The 13,158-nt window shown below is 44.5% G+C and overlaps 1 protein-coding gene across 2 annotated transcripts in view; it reads left to right on the top strand.

The window, feature by feature from the left end:
• Positions 1-13,158, top strand: part of LOC119170200 (unconventional myosin-XVIIIa-like) — a 309,197-nt gene that overhangs the window by 131,549 nt on the left and 164,490 nt on the right. For both annotated transcript variants that reach the window (XM_075890718.1, XM_075890717.1), the window contains exons 18-19: positions 2,310-2,438; positions 7,743-7,886. In XM_075890718.1, coding sequence (XP_075746833.1) covers positions 2,310-2,438; positions 7,743-7,886 — 273 coding nt within the window. The remainder of the gene's footprint in view (positions 1-2,309; positions 2,439-7,742; positions 7,887-13,158) is intronic.

Here is a 13,158-nt window from a genome sequence, read left to right as displayed (position 1 = left end):
CGTGAACGAGCGGAGTGGACCATTCAATCACGCATTCAAATGCCGAACGAAAGCATGATGGCGTACGTAGAGGACATGACGAGCCTTTTCGGTCGCGCCGACCTAGGTATGGCAGAACACAAGAAGTTGCGGCACCTAATGCAAGGAGTTAAGGGGCAGCTCTTCACTGGTCCCGTCCCAAGTCCCTCAAATACTGTGGGGTAATTTGAACTGAAGCTATGACGATGGAAAACATGCTGCAGCAGCGATCGGCTGTGTACGACTTTCATGTCAATGCTGCTTCGCCATTGGACCAGATTGGAGTTGCGGGGAGCAACGTCAGTCTCGAAGCTCTCTGCGACCTCATCTGATCAGTGGTCGCGACGAGCTGCAAAATATTCACGGCCCACCTCCACCTGCTACAGGATCCATCTCCAGCCTCATGAGGAGTGAAGTACAGCGGGCTTTGCAAGTCCCGCTTTCCAGCAATGCTTCCCCGCCTGTACCTACGAAGCCTCGCTGTGCACCGTATGCCGAGGCTGTGAGAAGTTACGTCCCTCCTGCATCATACGCAAAAGCCGCAAGCAGTTACGCCCCTCCACACCAAACATGCGATTGACCCTGCATGCCAGCGGCGCAATGTGGCTTGTTAGTGAAAGAAAGGACAGTTCACTCTTGACCTCAAAGGGAGTGAATGTGGCAAAACTCCCCAGAATTTTTCTCGCTTTGGTGCCCGGAAAAACACGTATGGTGCAAGGCCAACGAAAAAAAATCGATCCGAGACCGATTTCCCCGCCACGTGATAGCATATCACCTTTTTGCTTCATGGCTATGGCTTCGCCGGCTGCTCTATCTCTCAAATCATGTGATGTCAACAACAAGCCGCAAATGAACATGGTGGCGAAGGCATCGGCGATGGTTCGCGTCAACAGTATCGCGAAATACCCGCGCGGCACGTCAAAGCTCACAGCCTTGACGACGACGCGTTCATCGAGAGCCTGGTTTGGATTACGCTCGCTGATAACACCGGAAGTAGAAGAAGGTGCAGCAGCATCGAGTTGGCTTGCCTGAACGTGTCTTGCTTTCGCACTGCTGTCTGAATCTGTCGCCGCCACTGTGTCCGCTTGTGTTACTTAGACTGGCGTGTCTTCCGAAATAACTTTAGTAAAGGTGTAAACTGTTTCCTTTCAGTGCCTTGTTTTTATAATTATGACTCGGTACGAACTTCAGTGCTTAAGAAACGAGCAAATTGAATAATTTTCAGGTGGCGATGGCGGCAGCAGGGGTTGCATGTATAAGAGGAGCAGAACGAGCGGGAACCTTTTCGGTGTGCGCGGACGAGGTTTTCTGGCTGCGCTGGCAATTTCGTTTGAATTCTTCAATACAAATTCTCCAGGACTCTTTTTTGTTCATGTCCGCTTCGCCGTGCGGTTTTCTGGCTGCTTAAGCAAGGAAGCGAGTGAATTTCCAATGAGTTTAGCCGCTTTGGATCGCTCTGATGTCAACTGAGAAGGCGCTGCACCAGCAGCATGAGTGAGGAAACCGCGGCACTTAATTAAGAGACGGTGAAGGCAGGAAAGTTCAAAAGAACATCACAGACTTTTTTTCAGCAAGGTGTAGTTGCCAATGAAGTTCTTGTTCATCATTTTTATCAGCTTTAAGTTGTCTTTGGTTCATATGAATCCAGGCTGATACAAATATTTTACACGCTCCCTTCGAATTAGTATCATCAAGATTCTACTGTAGCTGAAAGGAGCTCTGCAACACTTTTCCAGCATAGTCATAAAATGCGGCCGATCGGAAGTTGAGACTCCTAAGAACATGCGAGCCTAATATTGTGCACACCAGGAGGCCTGGAATTGGCAATTCATTCTCAGAGTCGGGTAGAAATTGTTCGCTTTTAATTCTAAAGATGGTGCCATAGGCCCAAACTAACAGCCATTGGCTAATTTTAGCTTTTTTTAGCCGCATAGTTACCATGGCTGCCACGCGTTCGTATGCACGCTCACAATCACTCTGAGAGCTAGCTGCACATTAAAACAAAAAAGGCACTTAAGGTGCATGAAAATCTTTTCCTCTTGCTATTCGGCCCTGCTTGGCCTCCAGCACGTTTTTCGGGATGAGAGAAGAGAGAAAGTGATTATAGCATGTGAGAAAATGGTGTCTCTGCTCATGCGTAATGGATTCTAAAAGTTTTGGTCATGGTTGATGCCATTCGATGGTACTTTGAAAAGTGTGGCAGAGCTCCTTTATTGTGGCTGTAAAAGGCTTTCAGCCCCCGGTGAGATGAACAGGATGATAACGACATTGTTCTGTTTGATGTGCTTCAGATATTTCTGCGGGCAGGCACCCTGTCCCTTCTGGAGTCCCAACGGGAGGAGAAGCTGGCCGAGGGTCTGATCCACCTGCAAGCGCACCTGCGGGGATACCTGGCTCGAAAGCGGTTTCAGCAGCGAAAGGTGGGTCTCTCTTTACCTTTGTTTCGATTAATCTGCGAGACTTTCATCGCATCGCACACATTTTCTCATGTATAGCCCACACTCCCAACTGCATGCCTACCCACTAAAGACTAACAAAAATGTAATAAGATTAAGGTGTTTCCAAGAACCCACCTTTACTGTGAAGCAGTGCCATCAAAATGACTTGCACACCGAAATGCGCGTACAGCATGCATCTAGATTCTGGTTCAAATTTTCTGTACACCATAAAATCTCGTGCAAGCGCCAAACCTACGGTCAACGATAATCCAACAGAATTTGGAGGTAGACCCTTGCTCAGCTGCCGACAAAATTCAAGTGGTGTTTCAACAGACACTAAAAATAAGAACATACAGCTGTGCTTCTAATGAAATTTTTAAATAAATGCTTTTGAATAAATGCCTTTATTCACGCTCAAGGGGTGAATAGAAACAGTGAAAATAGCGGGAGAGAAGTTGGGGAGCATGCTTGCTCTGTCAATGGAGCATGTATGAAATCTTCCCAAAAAGAGAGGGGGGCACTTGCTCGGGTTGTTACGCTATTCTAATGTGTTAACGATGGTGAAAAAGATGTAGAGACAAAACATTCGGTTGGGAATCTTGTACCCACAAAACTCAGTACCGTGTCAACTGGGTCGAGTGGAAATATAAGTCGACTCCCCAAGTTTAGGTGACCGAAAAAGAAAAAAAAAAAAGGGAAAACACGCCAAAACTGCTGAACCAAATTTATTTGCGAATTGGGCACGCCGCACCCCGATCGTCAGAGCTCCCTTCAACCACCATCGCAGCTGTTCCTATTCATCAGACGAAGCACCACTGTCTTTTGAGGACGAGAGTTTGTCCCCGGCCGCCTCCCACAGTGCGTCGTCTTCCATGCCATTCAGCGAGTTAATGATGCAACATTTTTTAAAATCATTTTCCACCATGGAATTGGAATTTGGCACACAACACCAGGGGGAAAGCACTTAGCCAAAAACAGAGGCAAGCGGAGGCCTTTGTAGGCGGCCCGTCGGCATCTTCGGGTTGTCGCCACACATCCACTCTTGATAGTCCACCCACCCTCAGTCCTTGCACGGCTTGTTTAGCACAATGTCAGGCGGCTGTAGGGTAGACGTCATATCACCTGGTATCGCGTCAAGATCCGTTTTTTTATCGCCGAGTGCGCACTTCACAGCGTTGGGCAGGTGAGCACGAAACACATCCAACATCAGCATGCTGCGAGGACACAGAAGTGCACCTGGTCGACAGTTCCAAACCACTCATATCCATTCACCCCGGCTGCTGCGGCTGCATTTCCGATGGAGGCGGAAATGTTGTAGGCCCGTGTGCTCAGATATGTGTACGTTAAAGAACCCCAGGTGGTCGAAATTTTCGGAGACCTCCACTACGGCGTCTCTCATAATCATATGGTGGTCTTGGGACGTTAAACCCCACAAATCAATCAAATCAATCAAATCACTCGTATCGATTCGAGCATCATGGCCTCGTCCATGTACCCCCTCTTGTTGATGCGAACGACAACACCGGGCGGGAACACTTCCTTCGGCATCATCTTAGCTTGAAAATGATGGATGGAAGCTTTCTACCATCGACCATGCATGCCAGCATGACAATGAAGCGCGAGTGCTCGTTGCCAGTGTACAAGAGCTTCACATTCTTGGCACCCCGCTTCGTGATTGTGGTCGATGAAGGCATGTCAAACCACACGGGGGTCTCATCGGTGTTGCCACTCTGCCACATCATGTACTTGTTCTGCTCTCAAAGCAAATTTATGAAGGGCTGAAAATTTATAAGCTTGTCCTCGAACTCTTCCAGCAACTTCTGACAGATGAATGTGCGCCCCCGGAGAGGAAATCCTTTGCGTTTAATGAATCGACGCATCCAAGAGTTTGGTGCACGAAGCTCTTCTCTTGTGAGCCCAGTTTCTTGAGCGAGTTCCACGTATTTCCTGCAAATTGTATCCACGGTCACTGGGAACGAGCGCGCGCAAACTTCCAGCACAAAGTTCGCTAGCGTACCTCTCAGATGCGGATGAAACGCACTTCGCCCACGAAACGACATTTTTTGAGGATTGCACATTTGGAGCTTCCTTTTCTGGGCTCTCCAATAGTGCACGCTTTTTCCCGTTACACCAAAGTGGCGCTGAGCAGCCATGTTGCAGTTCGCTTCCCCAAACTCAAGAACAGTTAGTTTAAACGCAGCTGAGAACTGCGTTCTCGTACAGCTTCTCATATTCGATGAACAAAAAAAAACACTAGAACGTCAAATGGAGCGAAAAACTCAGAAAAAACGTGCTATTGCATTTGGATGTAGACATAGCCGTGTCCTGCTTCTCACGAACATACAGTGGACTCTTCGTAAAGGGAACTCGAAGGGGAAAAAAAATTTGTTCCATTTATGAGAAGTTTCATTTAGGCAAAGCTCACAAAATTAATGAAATGTGGCTTTATTTCAAAAGTATCAACTGTCGCTGACTGAACGAAAAGATTTTGAAGTATACAATGCTACTATATAGGCAAATCTCATAAATTTGAACACGCTTAATTAGAACGTCCGGTTAATTCGAACTCACGCTGAGGTCCCGTCAAAACTAAGTGTATTTCAGTGGGCAAGAACGCCCAGTAATTCGAACATGCAAGCACTTGCGACGGGTAATTCTAACATACCGCGCTCCGAAAATGCTCTAAGCACTATGCCCAATCTTGGGGCAGCACCTCCGACACCTCTATGCTGTGCGTGAAGGAAAAGAAGGGCTGCGGTGGAATGTTTTCCCTCTCTCAAATGCCGATCTGCAACGTGCCTGTGCCACGCTTCTCCCTTTTCCGTTCCTGCCACGTAAGGACCCTTTTCTTCTCAATAACGCACACGAAAAGAGAGAGGAAAAAAAAAAGGCTGTTACGGAGTGTTGGCTCTCTGTCGTGCGCCGGTGCCACGTTTCCCCTTTCCTGTCCCTGCCGCGTAGACTTTCCTCTGTGCAATGATGTGCGCGAAGAGAGGAAAAAAAAATCTGATGTGGAGTGTTTGTTTTCTCTCAAATATTGATCTGCATCTCTCCGCATGGAGATGCTCCTCCTTTCTGGTCACGTGCTGGCCACGCTACGGCTGCGTAGCGGAGACACAGTCGTTGTTGTCGTCCTCTTTAGAGTGTCGGTGCTGGACATTGCCGCGCGCAAATTTTTTTGCCAGGAGAACGCTGAAGACGAAGTAGAAATGCTTTGCAAGCTGCGTGCGAAATGGACTCTCTGCAAGGCAAATGTGTGCAGACATGCATCACGGATTACTTCAAATAATGACGGGTGTCCTGTGATTTGTGGATAAATGTAAGGTTTTTGAAACTTCCCCCTCGTGTGTTAGCTCAATGCACATGCGCCACTGCATGGTGAGCCCTCCGTTCATTTAGCTTTCATTACTTCGAACTTCTTTTAATTCGAACAAATTTCTGAGTCCCTTCGAGTTCGAACTACCTAGATTCGACTGTAGTTGATTAGAAAGAAAAATTTTGCTAATATCGCTGACTCAGAAAAAAGTAGGTGACAACAATTTGCTCCGGGCCTTTTTCAAGCAATTTCTCACATAGTAGGCGTGCATTGCTGAAAGGCTGGACAGTAACTCTGTGTTACTATCGTGTTCAAAGTAGCCCTGCAACAAGATGACGGCATCTCTTGCTGCACTGTCAGCCACTGAAATGCGCTTGGGATCACACACCTTCTCATCACCACTTGAGCACAGGTCCTCATCTTGAACTTCAGCTATTGGTTTGTCAAGGCTGTTGTCAAGTTCACGACGAGACGTCTATTGCTGCTCGACATGCGCAAACATGTGCAATCGCTGGATTGGCTTGGCTAGGCTAGGCTAGGCTAACTTTGGCATTTGTTTCATGGTTGCTAGACTGCCATGGCCATTTCCACCATTCATAGATTTTGCCCATTTTAGTTCCATTTAGCCATCGTAAGCGAAAAAAAAAATGTTCCGATTACCCAAAACTTTTTATCTACAAATATATAGATGACCAACCAAATGTGCCTGGATAGGTTCGTTAATGTGGCTTTTCCGTTTAACCGAGTTTCGCTTAATGAGAGTCTACTGTACAAGCCACATGTTGCCAGACAGTAGTGCACTGTTCGGCTTGACACCACTATATAACACGAGGCACGACTTTAGCTGACTGTTTTATTGCAAACATCTCTACTTATAATCCCGTTTATACGGTAATTGGAAGTGTATACAATGCATTCTGCGTACTTGACTGACTGATCATCAGCGGAACATGTCGTCTTTTATACATCAGTGATTGAGCACCGCAGCATTACTTTTGGTACGCACAAAAGCCCCCTTAAAATTTCACTAGTCATGTCATGTGCGCAGTCTTAACGGAACAATGTAAAACAATTTCAAAGCTTCCCAGATATTATGCTGCTTTCTGTGCAGATCTGTGCTAACAAATATTGTGGCAGAAACCTGAATGTATCAAAATAATAAAATAAGTGTGCATGGCAATATTTTGTGCTGGTTTTACATGAGAAAATATAGAATTGTGTATGCAGCAATCAGTAGTTCTTGCCCTTTGGTGTGAACAACTTTAAACGATGAAACAGCATCTAGAAACATTGCGGTTTATGCAGTCAGCAGAACACGAGTCTGGCAGAAAGAGTGAAGCCATCAAATGTTCAGGAGAGGCCGTGTCACTGTATCAACATTAGTTCATGCTTGTATTTAAATATGAATATCGAAGAAAAATTTGTCTTTTTTTACACCGGGAGTTGGGGCGTGGATTCACACGTCTGTAAGTGTGTGCATATTTTTTAAAGCATCGCAAAAGACGGGGCAAGAAGTGGACACTACAAACGCTTCTAATAAATGTGTCAGTTGCGAGTAAGCGTTCGTAGTGCCTGCTTCTTATCCTGTTTTTTGCACTGCTTTAAATAATATGAAACTATAACAACTAGCCCAGCTGTTGACCTTGCTAAAATGTATGCACGCATGAGCTTCGACTGGTGCTTCGTCATCTGGGTTCTTTAGAGGCAGAAAAGTGGGGCACAGATTGCAAGCCGATGATTACGTGTTTCATGCTTGTGATGGGTTGCATAGTAAAAAAAAAAAGTGAGAGACAACACAGACTGACGCGCATCACTCTGCGTCCTCCCTCGTTTTTTTTTTCCCCTGCAGCGTATCACAAGCACAAAGACGCACCAACTAGCCCCCACAGCCACCTTATTAGTTTGTGTGCCGTCATCAGTTTGCAATTTATGCACCTCATGCTGTCTGAAATGGACTGTTTTGTGTGCAGGTCCAGGAGCTAGCCATCTGCTGCATCCAGCGGAATGTGCGCAAGTTCCTTGAGATCCGCGACTGGCCCTGGTGGCGACTCTTCGTCAAGATTGCACCCGTTCTCAACGTGCAGCGCACCGAGCAGGAGCTGCGTCTCAGCAGGGTCAGTTGGCCTCAAGGCGCTGTGCAGTACTCGCGTATTCAAACACCACATTAAATTTATTAGAACGACTGGTACGTGCAGTCGTGTCATAACGACTGGGGTCTCGAAAGATAGTGTTGGCTCTGATCTGTGGATTTGAGTCGAAATTACAGCCCATACGACTAAAACTGGAGATGGTGGAGATGAAAGTATGGGCCTTACTTAGGCCTAAACTGACATTTTTGGTGTGTTTTGTTGTGTTAAGCCTTACCTAGGCCTAAACTGAGGTTTCGTGTTGTACGCGCTACAGAGAAGACATGAAAATCGTTGTATGCAGTATTGCTCGACAAGCATTTTTTCAGTCTTCTTAAATGGGGAGATCAGTATCAGTGGTACTAATGCTGAAGCTAGCTTCGCATTGTTGTGCCAACAATTGTAGTGTCCCATATTTTATCGCATATAAGCTGCATCGCCATATGACTTGTACCCCCATTAGCAAACTGCAAATGAATTGAATACTGTTGTGAAACTGCTTTCTCTGCATTACTGTGAAGCAGATTGTAAGCCACCTTTTACTTTGAAATATGCATACTGTGTCCTGCAGGTCTACTTCAGTCCATAATTTTCTTTATGTTAAAGGGGGACGTGGCTTTCGTATTGCGAGAAATGGCAAAAAAAATCGATTTTTTGAAAATAAAGTTTTCAGTTTCTGGACCACTTTTTTTATATGATTCCAAAATTTCCACCCTGAAAACCGTGCGGAAGTGCTTCAAAAAATTCGTTCCACCCTCCTAGATAGCGAAAGTTTTTCTGGAAATGGCGAGAAAACATCGAATTTCCATAAATTATAGCTTCGCGAGAGCGCAGCCTGGAGCTGTATTCTTGGCCTCATCGAAAAGAGGGTTTTTCCGTGTTCGAATTTCCCGCCTCAGCTGGCTTCTTCCTTTAAAACAAGTGCACAAAAAGCAAATATTTGAAGGTTGTTTTCAGGCCCTTGATTGGCTGTAGGCGCCATGTTGCCCCAGCTCGCCTCACCATTGACCCGATGCTCACTCCCAGAGATCGTCATCTGCTGCTTGTGCGTCACGAGGACATGGCTGTCAAAAATCGCTATTTCGGAACGTGTTCACGTCTCGACGATGACTTAGGATACAACTGCGCTTTAGTTAGGAGCTGTAAGCGGATGCACAATCAGATTACTAGGAGCGGGCGCGGTCTACGAGTATGGCGCATCATCGGAGTTGTGTTTAGGCCAAACTCTGCTGATGGCAAGACTGCGGGCAAGAACGACGCGCTAGCGCATTCGTGGCTACGTGCTTCTTCGCAAGCAACGAAGTTGTAAGTGGATTTACCATCAGATTACTACGAGCTGGTGTGCGGTCTATGAGTGCGGCGCGTCATTGGAGTTGTCTTTAGGTCTAACTTTGCTGACAGTGAGATGAACTTTGCAGGCAAGAACGCCGTCCTAGAGCATTCGTGGCAACGTGCTTCTTCGCAAGCAACGAAGCACATCACTTGCCAGCTCTTCGGAATCGTAGGCGGGTATTTTACGCGTCGGCTGCAGACCGCACTGCATGCTCGTTAACCCCCCTCCACTGCCAAGGATTGCTCGGAACAGCGGCTTGCAGTTTCACGCGTCGGCATGCGAAAATGCGATAACAAGTGCAGTGCATGCCAGCTTTTTGTCATCGTAGGTACACATTTCGCACATCGTCACCGAACACCGCTGGCAAGTGCATCACGCGCCGGCCGCGCTGTCCACAGGGCTGCACACTTCACGGTCATATGTAGGGCTCTTAATAAGCTTTTGTGATCCAATTTAGACGTTCTTCGAGCCTCACTTGGTATCGCCGCAAGTGTCTAAGAATGTTCTGAGACGATGAAAGCCTCGCAGATTGGCGTTTCCACGAGCAGCTGTATGATGATGCGCTTCAGGGCTAGGGTGGCAAAAGAGCATGTGTCAAGCAGGGGCACAAGTTTTTATATGCCCGACTCACGTCAATAAATAAACTGCTAAAAGATTTCTGTGCCACCAGGTTGCTGCCCATAACTGTTGGTCATTTGTAAAAAAGGCTTAGGCGGTCTTGGTGTGAACCATTTTTCTTATGCAATAAACTTCTCTGTATAAAAAAATGTTCAGTGGTTATTTTTAATCAAGAAATACCTAATTACGCTGTTAACAGCTTGAACTTAAAAAAATGTCTAATCATTTTAGTATATAACCTTATTCAGTTACAATCTATTCTGTCATGCCTACTATTACATCACTCCTTCATACAAAAAACTTGGTTTAAATTCGTAGCTGTTCTTTGTAGATAAAAAAAAGGTTATGAAAAAAGAAATAAGCAATAAGGCACAGTGGGCAGAGGCCAGATGCTCGAGAAGTCAAATATCGCAATACGAACCTAAGATCACAATTTTCAGGTGTTTCAGAGATGTGAAAAGAAGGTGAAACTTCAAACGCAGTTTTCTCAATACTGTTTTTTTTTGGCATTAGGCTGCGCTCGTGGAGCAGACATTTCTGCTACCACTGCACAGATTTCTTATTTATTTTTTTATTTATTATTTTTATTTTCAAATACTGCAGCCCCATTATGGAACTATCGCAGGAGTGGGTACACAGCAAGAAATAATAAAAAGGTACAAAACAAAACAGCTGAATACACAAGTACATTGGCAGATCATAGAAATACTAAAATTTTACAAACAGAGTTATACAAACAATGAAAAGTTAACGGCACACCGTCTTTTAATGCCTTCAAAAATTCATCTTTCTGCAAAGACCGAATATCACCTGGTATGAGGTTCCACATTTCAATACATCGAGGAAAAAAGGTGTATTTGAAGAAATCAGTACGAGGGTGAAACACGGATACATTAAGTGCGTGGCTGTTTCTGGTGGATGATGGTTTGGCAGGTGTTATGTAGTTGTTGCGTGGTGAATATTGCGGTGAATTAAAAAAGAGTGAAAAAGTTTCAGAGACTCGATGTCTCGTCCTTTAGAAAGTGATGGTAGACCAAACTGCGCTAGATGGCATGATGGTGAAAAATTACGATCATAGCGTCTGTAAATGAATCGAATAGCTTTTTTCTGGATGGATTCAACGCGTTTTATGTCAGTGATTTTATAAGGGTACCATACAGTGGCTCCATACTCAAGGATCGGTCGTACGAGGGTTTTGTATGTAAGCAGTTTTGTTTCCCTTGGGGCTAAACGTAGTGAGCGGTTAAGGTATCCAAGTTTCTTCAGAGCCTTGTTGCATGTTGTATGGATGTGACTAGACCAAGATAAGTTAGTAGTGAAAAGGAGACCAAGGTACTTATATTGTGAGACCCGCTGCACTACATAGTTATTAAAAGAATAATCAAACACAGATGGGGTTTTCTGTCTACTGAAACACATAGCAGCTGTCTTTTGAAAGTTAATGCTCATCTGCCAATTTTGGCATCACCTGCAAAAGTTTAAGAACGATGTATGGAGTGTATGATGATAATCAGGTGAATTTATTACGTGATAAAAAACGCAGTCGTCAGCGTAAAGAGGAATTTTAGTGGAAACTGTGTCGGGTAGGTCATTTATATATAACAGAAAAAGTAATGGCCCTAGCACGGATCCCTGGGGCACTCCGGAAGATACATGTGCTTTAGATGAATGGAAGGTGTTAAATGATACGTATTGACTACGACTTGAAAGTAAACTTCTAATCCACTGAACAAGCGATTGGTTTTTTAGTAAGAGATTGAGTTTATATAGAAGTTTTGAATGGATGACAGTATCGAAGGCTTCAGAAAAGTCTATGAATAATGCGTCCACCTGAAGACCTAAGTCAAGAGCTATAGATATGTCATGAGTGAATTCTGTCAGCTGAGCTATGGTACTAAATCCACGCCGGAAACCATGTTGTGCATTGGACAGAATATTGTTAGTTTCGAGAAAATTGATGATGTGTATGAAGACAATACGTTTCAGTAGTTTGCATGAGTGAGAGGTTAATGATATACGCCTGTAATATAATACAGATTGCCTACTACCTGATTTGTGGAGTGGAAGGACTTGTGCAATTTTCCACTATGATGGAGCAGTTGATGTTGATAATGATTTGTTGAAAATTACTGACAGGTATTGGTTTGTCCATAGAGAATAGCGCTGAAGAAAAATATTATTAACATTGTCTGGGCTAGACGACTTTTTTGAATCAACATTTAAAATCAAATTTAAAACGCCTTCTGTAGACACAGAGACATCATCAATAGAAACAAGCGAGGCATGAAGTGGAGTGCAAGAAGAAATTTCGTGATTATCCTGAGCAAAGACAGACGTAAAGTATTCGTTAAATGCATTGGCAATGACCTGCGGCTGGCTAGTAGGAGTTTCATTAAAGACGAATGTACTAGTAGAGCATTCCTTTGGCGAGATTGAGCTCCAAAATTTTCGGAGATTATTCTTAACCATATTTGGCAAGGTAAACGAGAAAAAGAAGTCTTTAGCAGCATTTATTTTCCTACGAAGTTCCTCCTTCACTGTATTGAATTCATCTCTACACAGGGCATTGCCATTACGGCTTGCATGCCTTAGTCTTGATAGTCGACGCTTTAAATGCAGTATTTCTCTCGTTATCCATGGAAGTTCAGTATTTTTCTTTTTAGTTTTAGTGGTACATGTGTTTCAATACATTCATAACAAGGTTTTCAAAATAAGACACCAAACTGTTATCACCAGTATAGCTAAGTTCTTTAAAAAAGTCACTCGCTGCTTAAGCTGTCAGTTATAGACACATCGTCAGCCAGGCTATAATCGCGAAAAGTTGTATATTCATAGCGGCGTTTCTGAACTGTACAATTAAGAGAGATTAGTACACCTCTATGATCAGAAATACCATTAATGACCTGAGCAGTAAACCCCCTTGCATACAGTAAAGCACTGAGAAAAACGCAGTCCAGTATAACATTGTCCCTTGTGGCATCAGTGACGACTTGTTTAAGACCTAAGTTTAGTGAAAAATTAATCACCTTTCTACAAATTGATGAATCGGTGCCCAATGTGGAGAGCGATGGCCATGAAATGCCAGGCACATTAAAGTTTCCCATGCAAATTAGGTTACCTGAAGAAAAGCCTTTTTGTTGTATAAAACTACTGAGTACTGTGAACTGATCTAGTGATGAACCTGGAGGACGATAAAATACACCGACAATTATAGGAGAGTTCGCGATATGAACCTTGCACCAGACGGTTTCAATATCTGCAGGTGACTTTAATACAGAAAAACTTAAATCAGACCTCAAGAAGATGGCA

Source organism: Rhipicephalus microplus, chromosome 3, assembly GCF_043290135.1.
Source record: "Rhipicephalus microplus isolate Deutch F79 chromosome 3, USDA_Rmic, whole genome shotgun sequence".
NCBI lineage: Eukaryota > Metazoa > Arthropoda > Arachnida > Ixodida > Ixodidae > Rhipicephalus > Rhipicephalus microplus.
This window is presented reverse-complemented; position numbering and strand designations above follow the sequence as displayed.